Consider the following 21049-nt stretch of genomic DNA (forward strand, 5'->3'; position numbering starts at 1 on the left):
GCAGATAGAGGGGAAGGCACGGCGGAGCAGCAGAGGGGAGACTGAAACAGAGGGGGCTGAACCCACCTGCTCACTCAGGTTCCGCTGCTCAGCACAGATCTCCAGGACGCAGTTGCTAGTCTGCTTGGCCAGCTCTTCCAGGAAGGAGTTGCAGTGATGAAGGCCGTGGTTCTTCAAGTGAGGGTACTGTGGCAAAGAGGACCCAAGGAAGAAAAGTGTCATCACCAAGACAGCCATGTCTTCCACATAATACTGTTCTGACCCCAGCCGGAGCCACCCACTTCTACAGAAGAAGAAAATGAGACCCAGAGAGAGGACACACTGCACATAAAGCTGAGACATTTAGGGACTTGCACCAGATATCTACGGGGCTGAAAGATACCCAGGTATCGATGGGTACCCTTCCTGGGGCCAAAATCAATCCCTGAAATTGTGTTTTGAGGGAATAAAATGAGACGTGGTTAGAGAGATGACAGGGTTTGGAGCTCAGGACACTCACCTCCTCTGGGCACATCTCATGCGTGCAGTGGACAAAGTGAGCACAGATCAGGGGGAAAGCAATGGCATAACGGAACATGGCAGGTTCCTCCAGGGTCACAGCAAACATCTTCTCGAAGGTACGGAGATGAAAGCTATGGAACAGACAAGGAGACTCAGAACCAGGGTTTAGGAGCTGGTTCCTCTGAGGTGGAGGGAATATTGATTCTTTCGACAGAAGTTTTTTTTAAAACTTTTTGCTTTGTATTGGTATATAGCCAATTAACAATGTTGTGATAGTTTCAGGTGGACAGCAAAGAGACTCAGCCATACATATACATGTATCCATTCACCCCCAAACTCCCCTCCCTAAACAAATATTTATTGATATTCATCCCTCCCTCTTTAAATTCCCTACTCTTAAAGTAGAGAGAAAACCAAGAAACTCAACCCTTTCAGTCTTTTTTTTTTTAACTGGATCCCAGGGCAGGTTAGTGATGTCTCCTTCCCTTTTCTTGTACAAAATTGCTATTTCTTCCCAAGAACCTCTGCATGATTTCGGCCCTGATTTAGAAGTCTCTCAATACTACTAATTCACATCCCTCCCAAAATTTGACACTCAGGCTCCAGAAAACTTTCTCATTAATTCCATGAGACTGATCTTTCCTCAATCCTGTATCCTTTCAACGGCATGCACATTTGCCATTATTATGTCCTTTTCACATGTGGGTATTATATGTTCCTAACCATGCAGAATGCAGACAGCAGAGCCAACATACTGTATTGTGTTTGATTCCTCAAAGGGTAGAGTTATGCACACCAGTGGTCACTGAGTAAAGGCCGAATGATACCTAAGTAAGACAAACTTATGTGCATTCTCTAAAGGCCCTGTTCCCCAGCCCTCCCAATTATTTTCAGTCATCTCCACTAAATTTCCACCTTTTCCATGTCTCTTTTAAATCACAAGGTCCAAAAAAAAAAAAAAGATGCTAAAGAAGTTTCCAAAGATAACAGTGAAGAACAGACAATTGATGAATTATCCCAGAGAAAGCAAGACTGTGTGAAGTCCAACTGGCTTTCCTAAAGAAAGCCAGCACAAAAGGGAATCAGCTTCAAACTCCTACCACTTGATAAGAGCTGGAATGAAGAAACTGTGGAGTTATAGCATGTGCCTCTAAGGAGATCTCAAAGAAAACAAGTCTTGCCAGTGTCTGGGGGAATTAGAGTGCTCCACAGAGGCCAGGCAAGAGATTAGGTCAACTGATAAAGAGCTCAGGACATACCAGAAAGTAGATAAATCAGAAGTTTCCACCAGCATATTCTCTACTGAGTCCAGCATTCGGGAGTGAAAGACAATGAGGTTCATCACCTTGGCTAAGTCTGGGTTCTCATACAAGTGCAGGGGAGCCTTAGCCACACTGGTATATGCCTATGGTTGGAGGTGGGAAAAGGGGGGAGAAAACAAGATAAATGAAAAAGACTCCCCAGTCTTGGAACTACAGTTTGACTGGGATTTGTCCCATCCAATCAGCAGTTTTTATTCCATACAGCAGAACTTTGGAGTTAAAAAGAGGAGGAAGGGGAGCTTCCTGGTGGTTCAGTGACTCTGGTAACGAAGTCATCTGCCAATACAGGAGACACAGGTTTGATGCCTGGCCTGGGAAGATCCCACATGCCGCACATGGAACAACTAAGCCCATGCGCCACTATTATTGAGCCTGTGCTCTAGAGCCTGGGAACCACAACTACTGAAGCCCACGTGCCCAAGAACCCATGCTCTGCAACAAGCGAAGCCACTGCAATGAGAAGCCCACACACCACAACTAGAGAAAAACCCATCCAGCAATGAAGATCCAACACAGCCAAAAAATAAAATAAATAAAATTCTAAAAAAGAGAGGGAGGGGATTGTGAGGGAGGAAAAACCTTGAGAATGGGGGACCATTAGCAGAAACAGACCTACCTGTAGACGGAACCAGTCCAGTCTCAATCCAGAAAATTCAAATTTCTCTCCATTATCAACTGCAAGAATAAAAGAAGTTTAAAAGGAAACAATAAAACAGCACCTCTATCCAACTGCATGGAATGGTAGGTTCTCTTCAAAGTCATCTTGGCTACTCCCTGGCTCAAGAGACCCATATTTCTAGAGAAAAAAATGTTCGCCTTCACTCTTTCTCCCCCACTTCCCTCCAGTTACCTTGTTTGAGATTCAGAGAGGAGAGAGTACTGACGAATGAGGACATTATGATGGACTCCTCCTCAGGACACACAGACAGGTTCTAAAAAAGAAGGTGGAGTCAAGGGGGCATAAGTTCCACCAGGAGAGAAACGAGGCCCACAGGGCTGGGCCAGTGTATGAAGGTAGAAGGAACTGCCAAGTGTTATAAACAAACAAACAAACCAAAAAGAGGCAAGTAAAGCATGGCAGGAACACCCTGAGTTCAATGCTAACATCCAACTGCCTTTATTTTCTCTCCTGTTAGCATCACTTGGGAGGAAAATTACTAAGATTATTAGTTCTTTTTTTTTAAATTTTAACAAATGTAAAGGAGGAAATTGGGCTTTTGACACACAATCTACAGAGCATGAGATTCAGTCAAGGTGACCCCCAGAGAAAAATGACCAGGGCTCACCCCCAAATTTCCAAAGTATCATCAATTAAACATACTTGAATGATGTCACTGAGCACAAGGGCATCAAATCTGGCCAGGTACTGAAGGTGGTACTGCTGAATCACCTTGATGTGTCTTCGGACCAGAGCCCTAACCTCCTCCAACAGGAAAAGCAGTTCTGCAATGCTCCTACAAAGTCAAGCATGAGAACAGAGAGCACTGTGAGACTGAAAACATGACCTGAGACAAAGACAGTGACAATGGGGCAGAAACTGAGACCTCCCGAGGTCATCCGATGCACTGCTCCCTGTCCCTTTTCCCAGTCCATCTAAAGTCGAGATTCGTAACCATGCCAAGAACTAACGAGTCAACGTAGTCCTCAGGCGTCTTCGTCTTGGTGACATTTTCTGTGTGGCGAACCAGCCAAGTGACTTCATCACGAATGAAGGACAGGGCCATGAAAGCAAAAAGGGCCTACAGAGGGGACAGAGACTATGAGAATTTTCAACTTTAGAAATGAATTTCAAAGCACAGAGAAAACTATCATGAAAATGTGCTTATAGATACAACTGTGTAGCCATACTGACAATAGTGTCCAACATTAAACACAGAGACCCACAAAAAAAGCATACTACAAGAATCAGACCTCTACATACATTGACATTAGCTCACAATACCACCTTATCAAATTAAATTTTAGAAATATTTACTAGGTCAATACCACCTTATCAAATTAAATTTTAGAAATATTTACTAGGTCAATACCAACTTATCAAATTAAATTTTAGAAATATTTACTAGGTATTTATGTGGTTTAAAAAAAAAAAGCAAGCTGTCTCTAATTAGCTCACACTCAAAAAGAGGGTAAGACAAGTACACAAATAACTATAACATATGATACTATATGATAGTGCCCAAAAGAGAGCTACAACAAGTCTTAGGGTACTCCAAGAAGATTCAAGGGAACCACCATATACACACACAAATGGAACAAAAAACTTAGAAATGCAAAAACTCAGGAATGCAAAATCATGTTTCCCTTCCTCTCTTTCTCTTGCCTTGGGACCCAGTAGTCCTGGTTCATCGGTCAACACAGTCTCCATCTCCTTCACAGCTATTCGCAGAAACTGGCGCCGTTGAGAATGAAACTGGCCACTGAGGAGAGAAAGCAGAAGCTAAAGAATATTGCCCCTCCTACCCTCAAAAATCCTCCAAACGCAGAGCAGAAGAGATCTACCTTTAGGAAGGGATGTCAGCCAGGAGGAAGGTTCAAGGCCACAGTTAGACTCAGTAAGAAAAAATAAGACCCTGTGGGGCAACAGCGAGTTCTTGGGTTGAGACAATAAATCTGTACAGAAATAGGGGTGGCTTGGGTGACAGCAAAGGTCAGGAGAGATACCTACTCCATCCCCTCTGGAAGAGCTCATTCTTTGCCTTTACCTGTTTGCAATTGCATGTTCCTTGCTTTCCTTTATGTCGGCCACTCGCTTGCCATACCTGAGAATTGACACAAGCACAAAAGGGTTGGCCACACCTCCGGTTAGAGTCCTCATCCCACCATCCCAGTCCTCGGAGATTCCAAACTACAGTCGGCAGGAAGCATGGACAGCACTCACATTCAGGATCTTTCTAAACACTACTTTCAACCCCAGCCTACTAATAAGAGACTCATGTCACTTCAGTTCAGTCAGTTCAGTTGCTCAGTTGTGTCCGACTCTTTGTGACCCCATGAACCACAGCATGCCAGGCCTCCCTGTCCATCACCAACTCCCGCAGTTCACCCAAACCCATGTCCATTGAGTCAGTGATGCCATCCAACCATCTCATCCTCTGTTGTCCCCTTCTCCTCCTGCCCTCAATCTTTCCCAGCATCAGGGTCTTTTCAAATGAGTCAGCTCTTCACATCAGGTGGCCAAAGTATTGGAGTCTCAGCTTCAACATCAGTCCTTCCAATGAACACCCAGGACTGATCTCCTTTAGGATGGACTGGTTGGATCTCCTTGCAGTCCAAGGGACTCTCAAGAGTCTTCTCCAACATCACAGTTCAAAAGCATCAATTCTTCTCACTCAGCTTTCTTTATAGTCCAATTCTCACATCCATACATGACTACTGGAAAAACCATAGCCTTGACTAGACGGACCTTTGTTGGCAAAGTAATGTCTCTGCTTTTTAATATGCTGTCTAGGTTGGTCATAACTTTCCTTCCAAGGAGGAACCATCTTTTGATTTCATGGCTACAATCACCATCTGCAGTGATTTTGGAGCCCAGAAAAATAAAGTTAGCCACTGTTTCCACTGTTTCCCCATCTATTTGGCATGAAGTGATGGGACCGGATGCCATGGTCTTAGTTTTCTGAATGTTAAGCTTTAAGCCAACTTTTTCACTCTCCTCTTTCACTTTCATCAAGAGGCTCTTTAGTTCCTCTTCACTTTCTGCCATAAGGGTGGTGTCATCTGCATATCTGAGGTTATTGATATTTCTTCTGGCAATCTTGATTCCAGCTTGTGCTTCATCCAGCCCAGCATTTTTCATGATGTACTCTGCATATAAGTTAAATAAGCAGGGTGACAATATACAGGCTTGACGTACTCCTTTTCCTATTTGGAACCAGTCTGTTGTTCCATGTCCAGTTCTAACTGTTGCTTCCTGACCTGCATACAGGTTTCTCAAGAGGCAGGTCAGGTCTGGTATTCCCATCTCCTTCAGAATTTTCCAGTTTATTGTGATCCACACAGTCAAAGGCTTTGGCATAGTCATGTCACTTAGATATTATCTAGTTCTCATCATTATTTTGCTGATGAAGAAAATATATCTAGGAAAGAAAAATGGCTTGCCCAAAGTCACATAGGGTTTTAATAAAGAAGTTGAGAATAGATTTCTTGTCCTCTGCTCCTGCCTTGACACCTTCAGGCCAAAGGACCCTTCCAGGTTTGAAGGCAATACAAAGAAGCAGTGCATCAACATGACACAGGCCCTGCTCTCAAGTAAAAGTAGTTATTCCAGCTGGGTCCCCTTCCCACCTCCTCTTAGAATTTAACTTCATCAATTATCCTTTTGTCACCGTAATCCCCCACTCTCCCCACTGGTTTATTCTCTTCTCCCAACATGCCTCCCTAAGAATTAGGACCCTCAACTGACCCTGACCATCTACTGAACTCTGCCCTTATACCACCAATCTCCTCCAGAGACACTTTTATTCTTTTTCACCTCACCTTTCACTTGAAGCCCATATGACCTCAGACAATAAACAAATTGCTCTCTCTAAGGCCACCATCAACTTCTGAATCACCAAATTCAATGGCCTTTTCATTGTTCTTTGTTTATCTGCAATATCTGACTCTCTTGACCATATCTCTTTTTCTCTACTAGTGACCCATGCTCCAATGTCCCATATCACTTTAGGCTCTGTGCCCTCTATGTCCCTTAGATCTGTCTTCTCTTGTCCTGCATCTATTGCCACCATGTTAGTTGAATTTATAATCTTTCATTTCTCTTCTCCAGACCACCTCATTATTGAGCTTAGCACAGAATCAAAGAAATGTAGAGTAGGAAATTATATTAATCAAATCAGGATTCAACTCCACAGCATTCCTGGTGGGCAGTTATTTCATCCTCTACCTGGTATGATGGAAAGCAAGAGGATTAAGAGTCAAAAGAATCTGGAATGATTTCCTAATTCCATCTCCTATTAACCGAGTGACATTGAGACTGAGCCTCCATTTTCTCATTTGTAAAAGAAGATATTGGGACTTCCCTGGCAGTCTAGTGGTCAAGACTTCGTCCTTCTACTGCAGAGTCTAGGTGCAGTTTCAATCCCTGGTCAGGGAACTAAGATCCCATATACTGTGCGGCATGGCCAGAAAAAAAGAAGGAAAATATTAATATATATGCCTGAGTATAAGTAACATGAAGATCAAATTAGATCATTTATGTCAAAGAATTCCCTAAACAATAAATCTTACATGTTACTGTTGTTCTTAATGATGGGAAACTAAATACCCTTCAAACATCCCTTCCATTCCCTAGAAGCAGGAATTATTAGAAAGTTTTTCTGCATATCAGTATTAATTTACCTCCTGTAACTTCTAATTATTCATCTTAGATTTACTCTCTCAAATCTTGCAATGAATTTTTAATGATAATACTCAGTTGTTGAAAGTATGAGGAATAATTATTCTCATAGACTGTTGATAATATATCTATTTGGAGGACAATTTGGCAAGAGCTATTAAAATTTGAAATACGCACATCCTTTAACCCAGCAAATCCACTTCTAAGAATTTACCCTATAGAAATGTTCACAAAGATACATGTCTAATGAGTATCACAAAGATACTCATCACAACAGTATTTGTAAAGGCTTTTTTAAAAGTGGGGGAGGGGTACAGTTCAAATGTCCATCAATAGTGGATTGGATTAATAAATTATGTTACAACCACATAAGGAAATACTATTTGACTCTTGAATAAGTGTCTATAGACTGATATGCAAAGATATACAAAATACAGTAAGTTTTTCTTTTGAAAAAACTTCACAATATAATATAGAATGTGGATCCATTGCTTTTTATCAATTGCTTACATAAGGCTAAAAATAACACACCCCTCTACATGTTCATACATTTACACAAGCATCTAGAGGACATGCACCAGAATATTTGGGGACATGAGATTGTAGTCAACTTCCTCTTGGTATTTTTTACATTTCTGGTGTTGGTTTTGCAACTACAAAGATAATAAAGGTATTTGACCCCTTCCTTAATCCCTTACCTCCTTCTCATTATAACCCTGTATCTATTCTTCCCTTCAAGGTCAAACTTCTTAAAAGAGTTACTTACTAAATTTCTTATCTCTTATTTGGTCCTAAACTCACTGCAATCCAGGTTTTGACCTCAATACTCAATTGAAGTTATCCATATGCAGGTCAGGAAGCAACAGAGAACTGGACATGGAACAACAGACTGGTTCCAAATCGGGAAAGGAGTACGTCAAGGCTGTATATTGTCACCCTGCTTATTTAACTTATATGCAGAGTACATCATGAGAAACACTGGGCTGGATGAAGCACAAGCTGGAATCAAGATTGCCAGAAGAAATATCAATAACCTCAAATATGCAGATGACACCACCCTTATGGCAGAAAGTGAAGAAGAACTAGAGCCTCTTGAAAGTGAAAGAGGAGAGTGAAAAAGTTGGCTTAAAACTCAACACTCAAAAAACTAAGATCATGGCATCTGGTCCTATCACTTCATGCCAAATAGATGGGGAAACAATGGAAACAGTGACAGACTTTATTTTGGGGGGCTCCAAAATCACTGCAGATGGTGATTGCAGCCATGAAATCAAAAGATGGTTCCTCCTTGGAAGGAAAGTTATGACCAACCTAGACACCATATTAAAAAGCAGAGACATTACTTTGCCAACAAAGATCCATCTAGTCAAGCCTATTGTTTTTCTAGTAGCCATGTATGGATGTGAGAGTTGGACTATAAAGAAAGCTGAGCACCCAAGAATTGATGCTTTTGAATTGTGGTGTTGGAGGATACTCTTGAGATTCCCTTGGACTGCAGGAGATTCAACCAGTCCACCCTAAAGGAAATCAGTCCTGAATATTCATTGAAAGGACTGATGCTGAAGCTGAAACTCCAATATTTTGGCCACCTGATGAGAAGAGCCAACTCATTGGAAAAGACCCTGATGCTGGGAAAGATTGAAGGCGGGAGTAGAAGGGGATGACAGAGGATGAGATGGTTGGATGGCATCACCGACGCAATGGACATGAGTTTGAGTAGGCTTCGGGAGTTGGTGATGGACAGGGAGGCCTGGCATGCTGCAGTCCATGAGGTTGCAAAGAGTGGGACATGACTGAGTGACTGAACTGAACTGAACTGAATTGAACAAGAAGGGGACTAAGATCATCTTTACTAACAAATTAAATAAATATTTTCCAATCCTCATTTTATGTGACCTCTCAGTACTGTCAAACACAGATAACCAGTCCTTTCTTCTAGACATATCTTCTTCCCTTGTCTCTGTTATTCCTTTCACTGATTTCTCTGCCTCTGCTGGCCCTTACATTTCAATGTCTCAGAGGTTCTATCCCAGTCTTTTCTCACTTCACACATTCTCTATGAGTAATCTCACCTACTCCCATGGCTTTGATCACCATTTTGCCAAACTTAATCTGAATCCAAATCTCTCTCCTAAATTCTACAACCAAAAGATAAAAAGTCTAACATACATCTATCTTCAATGTTCTACAAATACTTCAAATTCAAACTGCTCAAAACTGAATTCACAATCTTTTCCCACAAACTAGCTTTTTGTTTTGTTTGTTTATTTTTTAATGCTCTTTATTTTCCATCTTACCTAAAGTGAAAGATTCTGGGAATAGTATGGCAAAAACCACTACAATATTGTAAAGTAATTAGCCTCCAACTAATAAAAATAAATGGAAAAAATATATATAGATGGAGCCCAGCCAAGTACAGGGTCCTATGGAATATTCACAAACTAGCTTTTATCATGTTCTCTATCTTAAGGAATGCCAAGTATCTATTCCAGAAACCTTAACTTCATCCTCAGTTTCTCCCAATTCACTTCATCAATCTCTGCCTCTAGTTTTTTCCATCTGACCTCTTTTCTTCCCTGCAGCCAGAGTGACTTTTTCTAAAATGTAAATATGATTGTGTCACTGCCCTGTTTAAAAATCATTCAATGACTCCCTATTCCTTTTAGAATAGGCTCAAATAGAATAGATGGCAGGGCATCCAAGGCCCCAACTTACCTCTCCAAGTTTGTCTTGACAACTTCTTCATTTCTGTAACCAGAGCTACATGAATTTCTTAGAAAATGCTATGCTCCCTCTTGCCTCAAAACCTTGACAGTTTCTCTGCCTAAAGTATCTTTCTCTGCCTTAAGCAACTTCCCTGCCTCTCCATCCATGCCCCCACGACTCCTAAACACACACACACACACACACACACACATCACTTGTTTAATTCTTCAGGTCTGTCTCCAGGTTTTGCTGCTCCTCCAAGACCAGTTTAAAGCAGTTTGTGTTTATACATTATAATCCCTTATTATATCACAACAGTTTATCCATTTTTCACTAATTTGCAAGCTCTTTGAGAGCAGAGATTCTGTCCTTGTTTAAAAAGCACACAGATTGCATTAAAACATACCAAGCACTTTTCTACATGCTTTATAAATAGTTACTCTTTCATTCCTCCTAACAACCCTAGGAGGTAGGTCATAGGGAAGTATTATCATTATTTATAGATAAATTGAAGCCTGGCATAGAGAAGTTAAGTAACTTGCCCAAGGTCACATAGTCAATCAGTGGCAGAGCTGGAATTCAAAGTCAGGTAATCTGGTTTCAGGGTCCATGATCTTAACCTCTATACTATCTTATTAGTTACTCTATCGAGAGAAGTACTTAGTAAATAGTATGTATTCAATAAATATTTCTTTGATAATTAGAACTATTTCTGAATACCTATACTCGGGACACTCATGGAGACTAGAAAAGGATGTTAGGAGGGGCTAAAAATCCCCAAAGAAGATTAGCTTGGCTCTCAGGTCTCACCCTTTCAAACTGCTAAACAGGTCCTCGGTGACTTTGTGCACCTGGAGCACATCCTCCCGGATGAGGGTGATGTACAGGGAGCCCTGCAGACACAGCTTCCACAGTTTCTGGCAGTCGGCATTGGAGTTGAGGCACCCGTGACAAAGAAGAAACCCAACTGCAGGTGGGTAAAATAGTGCAAAGGAAGACTTTTAGGACTAGATCTCCATGTAACATGCTGCTAGGTCTAGTCCCATCTCAACCCACAAAAAACTTACTGACAATCCAACGCTCCATCACTTCCACAGACAGGTACTCACAGGCCATCTACGAGAAGGGAGGCAGAGATGGTTTAACAGCTATTTAACTTGGTCTAAAGACTAAGGCGGTCAAGACAAGGGCAATCAAGCTAGAATCTGAGTATCAAACACAACTCTTATTTTACCAGACTGGATCAGGATACTTTGATAAGTCAATACCTGGGAAAACATGCCTATAATGGAGGTGAGGCACTAGAAGTGGATTGAGGGGAAAATATATTTGATGGGGGGAAAGGAACTCAGGCTAGAAGTCAGGACAAATAAATGGTTTGACATAACTTCTCTTCAATAGTTCAGGAGAGTAAAACTCAAAATCTTATGATTTCCCCCTCCCTTGGATTCTTTCACCATGTAAGATATAAATCACTTGTCTGGTGCTTCTCATACATCTTATACCATCAGTTCTATTTTTATGACTCCATGGCGTATCTTCCTACTAGACGAGAAATTCTTTGCATCAAGGACCTTGGGCCAATAGTTATTGAATAAAAACATTTGTTAATTAATTGACATCTATGCTCAAGTTCCTGCTGGGCTAAATAAGTGCCTAATGACTCAGTTTCATCCATTCATTCATTCTGTGAATATTTATTAACTTCCTTCTATGGGAAGGCACTTCCTAATCCTGATCCAAAAAAAGCTTCAACCTAACCATGATTTTTTTTAGCCACGTAAGGTGATCAACACAGAGGCATATCCTAGCAGAGGGCTAAAGCACTCTTAAGGCTGATATTTCTTGAAAATAAGAAGCCTCTACAGAAATGGCCTTGGAAAGAGCATGCTTCCACTGACGGAAGTGGAAAGCATCTCTTTCCACTGAGGAAAAGAGAACTCACTGTGTCTGAATTAGCAGGGTTAATCATGGCTGAGGCCGTGCCAATAAGACTCAGAAGCTGGACACTGCGCCACTGCTCAGCCCCTTGGTTCCTTCGGACAAAGAGGCAGTACAAAGAGAGGAGGGCTTCACTCACAGCCTGTGAGGGAAAACAAATGAATCCTTAAAGTCAATGATGGGGACAACCTACTTCTGCCTGAGAAATTCTCCGATCTCTCAAGAAACTTGCCTTTGTGTGAGGCCCAAACTCCTCTGTCAGCTTCTTCAGAGGGTGGTCATACTCCAAGACCATCTGACCCAGACGGGCAAAACTGGAGTCACTTGAAGAAAGCATAGGGAAAATGCTTACAGCCCTCTATTAAGCATGATGTAAACTCTCATGTTTGCATATAGGTTAAAGGTGTGTACATAAGCTGGTATTCTCTACCACCTGCAAAGATACTAAACTGTAAGTTACATATAAAGATAACCCACCCTAGGCCCAGGAATACTAAGACAGAATCACATGATTTGGGGCTGGTCCATGAAAGTTTCTTCCTTACAAGCAACTGAAATAGGGTTGAACACACGATAGGTACTCTACAAATTTGTGTTGATTAGTTATTGCTGGACTCAAATCTGTATACAGACCAAAAGGATATACACACACACACACACATTCAAAGCAAACGTAAGTCATGTGCCTAGGTACTCATGTAGGCACGTAGGACTTTACATCATACACAGAACAATGTTCAACAGCCCACTCTGATCTCTCTGGTCTTCACTTTTTTCAGCCTTTAAATGCTTTTATTTGCACTAACAGAAAGGCAAAGAATTGTACATAATCCAAAATCCACTTATATTTGGCTTCAAATGTATTATCACACATTACTTATCTCTAAAGGCTTTAACTTTACTAATATTATTCCTACTAATATTAAAAAATGTTTTCTTTGCTTTCTGCAATAACCTCAGCCCAGGATTAAAAACTCATTAGAGATAATGTAGACTGGATAGCCCACTAGCAGATATTCAAGAGTTAACCATATGTAGATGTGTATGCCCTTATAAGTATTCTAAATTGTTTTATTTTGCCTGTGTCGTCATGTAGATTATAGATTATATAATCTATATAGATTATAGATTCTCACATGAGAAAGCATGCCATCTACTTCCTTTGTATCCACTTTTACCTCATAGCACCATGTATGAGAGTCATCATCTTGTATACATCTCCTTAACTCACCTGTGTCCATGCAGCATCTCATGGGCACAGTTGAACATGCCAATGAGTACCCGTCGATCCTCAATCCGTGACAGAAGCAAAATAACTGAAGTGTAAGTCACTATCAAGTCCAGGTAACTCCGAGTGAAGTCAAAGTTGAGATTCTACAAGGAAAATACATAGAAACCCAAGAATGGCAAGGCCTATTAAACTCGATTTCCCCAATCATTCCGGACAGTGCTAACCAGACTCTGGAAAGGTAGGTAGGTAGGTAGGTAGGTAGGTTTGTTTGTTTGTTTATGTATGTATGTATTTATTTGTTTGTTTGTTTGTTTATGAAAGGTCTATTTAGAAGAAGAAATTGGGGACTTCCCTTGCGACCCAGTGGCTAAGACTGAGCTCCTAGTGTAGGGGGTCTGAGTTCGATTCCTGGTCAGGGAACTAGATCCCACATGCTGCAACTAAGACCTGGTACAGTCAAATAAATAAATATATATATTAGAAAAAAAGAAGAAGAAGAAATTGACAAGACTGCAAATTCAGAAGAAACTTGGAACAAGTTCAGGGGCTAAAAGCGAACTCAAGATATAAGGAGGCCAGGAAATTAGAGCTGGCCTAATTAGGTGTTGGATGAGGTAGAATAACAAAACTTTTATGTGAATTTTGTATTAAAAAAATCACAATGCTGATCTGCTTAACATGTAAATGCACTTTAACGTCCACATTTTTACAGAAGTATAGTCCTGAATTAACAGCCATTCATTCATTACACAGCATATACTATATTATAGTCCTGGGGGAACAGCCATTCCTCTAGTCCCATCTCACCCCACACTGTCCCAACAGAGACCATTTCCATGGCTCTGGGATAGAAGAGAATTGCAAAGAATCTTACGATATCAAAATGGCACTGGCAGGCATCAATGGTGTTGAGAAGTTCATACACATGATCCTGGGGGTAGAATTGGAGATGAGAATCAGTGAAGAAGAAAGAGAAGATGACAGGTACTACCGGAATTTGAGGGAAAGGCGCTCTTCCTTGGAGGTCCTAAGGAGCCACTGAATAACGTACAGGAGGCTTGCTGAGTTCGGGAAGCTCCTCCTCCATGAGCTGTCGCTGGGCCCCGGTCAGGCTACCCTACCGGATGCCCATGTCTCCACAGGCACAGGTCCCTACTACACCGTGCACGCCTTCCATCATCTTACTGTCCCGGTACCCTCCTCCTCCACACACACAAAAAAAAAAGGTTACAAAATGCAGATTATCTGATTGTTTGTTTCTAAAATACCAAAAATCAGGACGCCCCTCCCTTTTTTTTAAATTGATGAATCCCAAAATCAGTCTGTTCTTTGATTCTATCTCCTGTTCTCTTTAACAAATGGGAATACTACCAAACTTTCTACATGTTTCTACTTACTGATCACCTACCACAATATATGCTAAGTACTTACTAGGTCATTTGCATATACTTCATTTAACCCTCATTCCAGTGTGAGAGGGATTCTTTTCTTTTCATACCTAATTTTGCCTAAATAATAAGCAGTTTTACTGTGGATACTTCTCTCCTCCCTCACATCAGCACCGGCTCTACATCCTTTCCAACCTTCAGGTAGACAAGTTTAACAACCTAGTATGTCCTTTGTTAATTTTCACCCTATTTATATAATCCTATTCAGGCAGGGAGAAAAAGAGAGAGGGTTTTTTTGAAAATCATTTGTGTTAAAAACTTGAGATAATATCACACTCTTATTACCATTTTACTTTTTTTATTCAATCATACCTGCTAAAAGTCCTCAAGTCTCTGGTAGAGCCCTAATGCACTTCTTTTTAATGGCTGCATGGTAGTCCATGATATGGCCAATTCATTCCATCTTTTCCCAACTGATGCCCTAGTCACTGCACATTGATACTGTCAATTCTACACAAGTTGAGCTACTAGATCAAAGAGTATATATATATTTATTTTTAAAACACATTGCCAAAAGATTTGAATAGGCTCTTTACAATTAAAAATATAAAAATGGTATGGCTCAGTCCCTTTGCTGTTATCTGAAACTCACAACATTGTTAGCCTGCTATACCCCAACACAAAATTAAAAGTTTAAATATATACATATAAATGACCAATAAGAACATGAAAAAATGTCCAATAATACTAATCATCAGGAAAATGCAAATTAAAATCACAAGAAGATACCACTACACACCCAATGCAGTGCAGTGCTCAGTCATGTCTGACTCTTTGCAACCCATGGACTGCAACCTGCCAGGCTCCTTTGTCCATGGAATTTTCCAGGAAAGAAATACTGGAGTGGATTGCCATTTCCTCCTTCAGGGGATCTTCCTGGCTCAGGGATTGAACCTGCATCTCCTGCATTGGCAGGCAGATTCACACACCCATTAGAATGACTAAAATTCAGGAGTTCCCTGGAGGTCCAGTGGTTAGGACTTGGAACTTTAATTGCAGTGGCCCAGCTTCAATTCTGGTCAAGAAACTAAGATTCTGAAAGCCACTCAGCACAGCCAAAAAAACAAACGAAGAATGACTAGGGACTTCCCTGGAAGTTCAGTGGTTAAGACTTTGCTCCTAATGCGGGGAACATGAGTTCAATTCCTGGTCAGGGAACTAACAGCCTACATGCCACACAGTGCATGGCCATGAATGACATGAATGACTAAAAGCAAGTTTGATAAGAATGTGGAGCAACAGGAACACTAGTATATTATGAATGGGAAGACAAAATGGAACAATGACTTTGGAGAAAATTTTGGCAATTTCTTATAAAATTAAACATAAACATACCATATGATTTAGCAATTCAACTTCTAGAGTATTTATCCAAATGAAATGAAAAATATGTCCCCACAATTATTTGTACTCAAATGTTTATGGCAACTTATGCATACTGGCCAAAAACTGGACACAATCCAGAAGTTCATCAACAGGAAAATGGATAAATAGATTGTATCCATACAATGAAATAGTGCTCAGCAAAAATAGGAAATGACTTGCAGGTACATAAAACATAAATAAATCTTAAAAACATTATGTTGAGTGAAAGGAGCCAGACACAAAGGAAAACATGGTATATAGATCCTAATTACATGTATGACCCTCTAAAAAAGAAAAATCTAATCTGGAATGTAGATCAGTGGTTGCCTGGGGACAGGATAAGTTGGGATTGACTAAGGATAAAAAGGTGCAGGGAACCTTTGTGTTACTGAAAATTATCCATATTTTATGCTGGCTGTTACACAGGTGTATACATTTGTCAAATTTATTAAATGTATGAGAAAAAAATGTTTCCAAGCTATCTTCCCCAAAAGGCTGTATCTAAATTAACATGCAGGGAAATTGAGGCTGAGAGCAGTTAAGAAACTCACCACAGATCACAAAGTTAGTAAGGACCAGAATTAGAACCCAGAGCCCATGATCTTCTCTCGTACTACATGACTTCAAGACCTCTGTCTAGGTCTATGCTGCCTCCTTTGCTGGGAGGGCCAGTCTACAACTCCTTGCTGCAACCAAATTCCCAAGGGATAATATAACTGAGGTTTGCTTCCAGCCACTCACACAACCGATGTCACTACCCAGATTTTATACTGTAAAGACAGAGTCAGAAAGGAATAGATTTAACATCTTGTTGGCCTATTACTCTATTATACACTAAACACTGTGTTAAGTGTTTTCAATGTGTTGTCTAATTTAATTTTTACAAATACCCCATGTAGTAAATCTTATTTCCCATTTTACAAGATAAAGAAACTGGGATTCAAAGAGTTTCTTACCAAAGTCATATAGTTTATAAGTGATAAAGCTGAGAGCTGAAACCAGGTCTGTCTGATTCAGAGCCTACCTACTTCACAACACACAATACCTGTATGTCTATTTCCCTTCCAGCCCTGAATGAGCTGTACTAAACTCCTTGGGCTCAGAAGTTTACCACTGCAGCAACCAGAAGGTGTCTTTTGGACTCCTAGTGAAAAACTTTTTTATATGCTTCCAGCAATCTTCTACTACCTCCACCAGTGCCTACCTTCTTCCTAACCATGACTCTCAATTCCAAATGAATAACCTCTGACCTGACCCTCCTTCAGAACCTACGACCTTCTGTGTCCCCGCTTCTATCTTCATTGCATGATCTGATGACCAGACTGGATTAGCTCCCTAGACAGCCAAGGCAGGGCTCCATACTCTTGTACTAGCTGAAGAAATACTGTGATACCATCACAAACTTACATGACTCAAATAACTAAAATTTTTTATTTCTTGAATATACAAATAATGTGTTCATTGTAGAAAAATCAGAAAACACAAACATAATTTTAACTCATTTTTAAAACCACTCATAATCTCACCATACAAAGTTCTAACCTTCTTCATATGCATTTTTATCTATGAAAATATACATTTTAGAGACATCTCCTCTGTTAAGCTATGTTGCAATTTGCTCTTACACTAAAGAACATGTGAAGAGCATTTTTCCCATGCCAAGTAATATAAATATGTATCATCTTTAGCAGCTGTATAATATTCACTTATAGACACATACTCTGAACTTTTAATTAAGCCTCCAGTTATTGAACATATCAATTATCAAGTTGTCACTATCATAAATAATGCAATAGAAATGCAAGAGAGTACATTCTTGTACATATACCTTAGCACTTCTGACTGTTTCCTTAAGACAAATTTCTAGAATTAGAATTATTACATTTAAAAGTATATTTTCTAAGACTATTAAAACATTATATCAATCTTCCCTTCAAAAACAAAGCACTAAATATTTTTTTACAGTTTATGGCTACAAAACAGTACATATTCATTGTTTAGAACTCAAATAAAATATCATCCATATATTATGCTACCAAACATTGTTAATAATTAGATAAGCTCAAATTGAGAGAAATTCTGAAAAATAATTAGTCTGAACCCTTCAGAAAAGTCAGTGTCATGAAAGACAAAATAAGACTGAGAATTATTCTAGATTAAAGACTAAAAAGAAAAAAAAAAAAGACTAAAAAGATGACAACTAAGAGACATAACATCATGAATTCAATGTATGATCCTTGAGAAAATTAGAGGAATGTGAATATGGGCTATAACTATAACATTGTAGCAATTTTACATTTCCTGAGTACAATAACTGCATTAAGGTTATGTAAGAAAATATTCTTGTTCTTAGCAGATGTATGCTAAAGTATTTATGGAGAGAAATGTCATGGTGCCTGCAACTCAAATGGTTCAAGGGAAAAAAAAAAAGATAAGCAAACATGGCAAAATATTAAAAATCAGGAGATCCAGGGGGAGCATAGACCAATATTCATTGTACTATTCTTGAAATTTTTTAGTAGATTTTGTAATAAAATTTGGGGGGAAAATACTTAAAATTTTAACTCAAAGAATACAAAAATGTATAATGTAATAAATTAAAGCCAATCATAATAATCCAGCTCCAAAGTCAGGTATTTTCAACAGTTTAATGTATAATATCCCAAATCCCTCCTACATATATACTAACACTATGTGTATTAAATTTATGTATCTTTTAAAACAAAATAAAACTGTATCATACACTATTCTACAACTCACTTTCACTTAACAATACAACTTAAATATCCTTCCATATCAATACATCTGATATTTTAAAGAAACAATAATAAGGAACATACACGAACATCCAAACATTGGGTACTTGGGCTAGAGAGAGCTCACCCGAAATTCCATAACATCCACAAATGACTGGTAGTAGTTGGTAAGGTATCTAATTATCTCAGATTTTTCCCGCTGTACTGGTCCTAAATGTTGCTGAAAGAAAGTAAGAAGACAAGTGATCAAAGCAACCCAAGACAATAGGGGTTACACCTAAAACATTCTTAAAGAGGGTTAAAATATGCAGACAGAGGAAGCTGGAAGATCTCCAAATTCTGAAGTTTCGGAGAGCATATTCTCTTATGGTTGCATGTAATCCTGACTAGATAAAGAGTGCTAAATGAGAGAAAATTTCAAGGTCTCTTTAAGTCAAAATGGTTTACTATTCATATCTAAATCAAAAGTAGCTGAATGAGAAGATGTTTTAAGTAAGATGGTAAGAAATCTGGGGGTAACATTTAATAAGGGAGAAGTAAGGCATATGCCACTAGATGCATAACTCTAAGACAGCAAACAAGAAAACACTGAGTGGAAACAGGAGCAACAATAAAATATATGCAACTGCTGCATCAGGAGAGCTCTCCTTCTCAGTAAGAACAAAGTGTTCTTGTGAATAGGGTCAACGTTTTGCTCCAGCTTACCCTTAGGAGAATCTCATCTTATCTCAGAAATCTCAAGACTACAACAACCTGAAGCCCTGTGGTTTAGCTTAGGAAAACTAAAAAAAGGCCACTCCATCCTCTGGCAAGTTCAAAGAGAGGCCATCAAAAGAGAGCTTGAACCATTCAAGCACAGTTATTTTGGAGAAAGGACAGAAGAGGGACATCATTCTTACCGTGCTGTTTCGGATATCTATGTTGGGAAATTTTTTGTTGATGTACTTGAGAGATGATTCCATGGACTTTTCCAATAAGAACGGGGGCTTGGATTTGGGGTCTGAACAAGTCTGCACAGATAAATAACATTATGTTTATCAACCCTTTCTCCTGTTCCTCGGAAACATACCTCTTCCCACACTGTGCATTCTTACACAATCTCTCTTAGGGAAAGGGGATCTGAGGATTATAAAAGAAAGAGAGTAGGTCAGGTAAAAGTTCCATAACATTAAGCCAACCATCAGAAGAGCTAAATAACCTGGGCATTTCATCTTGCTGGATAAAGTCTAACGTCTGCTTGGGCCCAGCACAAAGAGGAAGCTCTCTCCACCCCTCAGCCGAAGCCGGAAGAAGTGAGAAAAGCAGCTGCTCAGGAGCTAGACTTAGTGGGAGAATTAGTGTCATAATTACGTCCATTATATAAGCATATCATCCCAAGGGCATTTATAGGAGGCATGGAGCTGAAACTGTGTCCCAGTGATTTATTATGAAATGCACCAAGGTCCCCTCCCCCAAGTCCCCCATTTTCGTTCCCAGAAACCCCACTCCCACCCATCTTTATTTCTTAACTTCACTAGGCCCAGCACTAGCCCACCTCTTGTCACCAGCTTCTCCCAATTCCACAGTTCCTATCCTAAACACACATAAATAAGACCACAGTGAGACCTGTCTCAGACTCTAAGTAACTCAAAGGTAGTTACTCTTTTTTTTTTTAACTCAAATTTCCTATCTATTTTTTCCTTTCAGGGAAAGTACTTCCATTTAAAAACTTTTGCCAGACACCCAACTCGATTTCTTCAGAGTGTGGGGGCCAGCACTAAACAGTAAGACCCAGGATTCTAGACCCAGACATTTATCCAGGCGACTCGGAACATTATTTCCCATCCCACCATTACCCCCAGGAGAAAGCAGACGTTCTCTTTGGGGTGAGAATCAGACCCAAAAAGGCGGAAGCCCTGAAGAACAGCCTCCCCTTCTGCCTCCCAGCACCAGCTGTCCTACATAATCTGAGTGACTGAAGGCCAGTTAAACCAGTGGGAAAGAGAAAGGTCTAACAGCTGGACCTGCCAGTCTCAGAGGTCCCCGCCCTACTGCTGTTGGAATAGTTAGTGCTAGTCCAGTTGCCCACACTTACCTTCTTGATGTTATACATCCGGATGAGGACCCCCTGACCTCGATCATTCAGGATAGTGAGCTTCTCTGCTAATTTATGCTGGTAGGCAGAGGTCAAAGACATGATGGCCACTGAGAGAGAGGAGCATCCAGACAGCAATGCCTGATCTCCCCAAACACTTTCAGCTAAAGTGGTGACACCCTCTGGGTGGAGGCTCCCAGCCTGGTTGGTGCGCTGGTCTTCCTGTCACCTCTACAATTGGCTCGTGGCTGAAGGTAGTCATTACGCCTCATAGGCCCTCAGAATCTTCTGTACTTCCTCTTGCACACTCAGCAGGGGACACTTCCTCTTTCTAGCTCTGCAGTATTTTTGGTAAGACTGTGAAATG

The 21049-nt window shown here is 40.2% G+C and overlaps 1 protein-coding gene across 1 annotated transcript in view; it reads right to left on the reverse strand.

Annotated features, from left to right (window-relative positions):
* The window catches only part of NCKAP1L (NCK associated protein 1 like), a 46754-nt gene extending 25905 nt beyond the window's left edge, over positions 1-20849 (reverse strand). Inside the window, exons 1-18 of the mRNA XM_061126234.1 lie at positions 20683-20849; positions 19508-19618; positions 18736-18828; positions 13914-13970; positions 13040-13182; positions 12041-12131; positions 11813-11950; positions 10935-10983; positions 10678-10834; positions 4529-4585; positions 4147-4243; positions 3453-3562; positions 3145-3277; positions 2674-2755; positions 2440-2498; positions 1761-1906; positions 500-632; positions 67-186 (exon numbers count right to left, since the gene is read on the reverse strand). Of these exons, the coding sequence (XP_060982217.1) occupies positions 67-186; positions 500-632; positions 1761-1906; positions 2440-2498; positions 2674-2755; positions 3145-3277; positions 3453-3562; positions 4147-4243; positions 4529-4585; positions 10678-10834; positions 10935-10983; positions 11813-11950; positions 12041-12131; positions 13040-13182; positions 13914-13970; positions 18736-18828; positions 19508-19618; positions 20683-20784 (1878 nt within the window). The 5' untranslated portion in view covers positions 20785-20849. The remainder of the gene's footprint in view (positions 1-66; positions 187-499; positions 633-1760; positions 1907-2439; positions 2499-2673; positions 2756-3144; positions 3278-3452; positions 3563-4146; positions 4244-4528; positions 4586-10677; positions 10835-10934; positions 10984-11812; positions 11951-12040; positions 12132-13039; positions 13183-13913; positions 13971-18735; positions 18829-19507; positions 19619-20682) is intronic.
* Between the last annotated feature and the right edge of the window lie 200 nt (positions 20850-21049).

Source organism: Dama dama, chromosome 3, assembly GCF_033118175.1.
Source record: "Dama dama isolate Ldn47 chromosome 3, ASM3311817v1, whole genome shotgun sequence".
In the NCBI taxonomy this organism is placed as follows: Eukaryota; Metazoa; Chordata; class Mammalia; order Artiodactyla; family Cervidae; genus Dama; species Dama dama.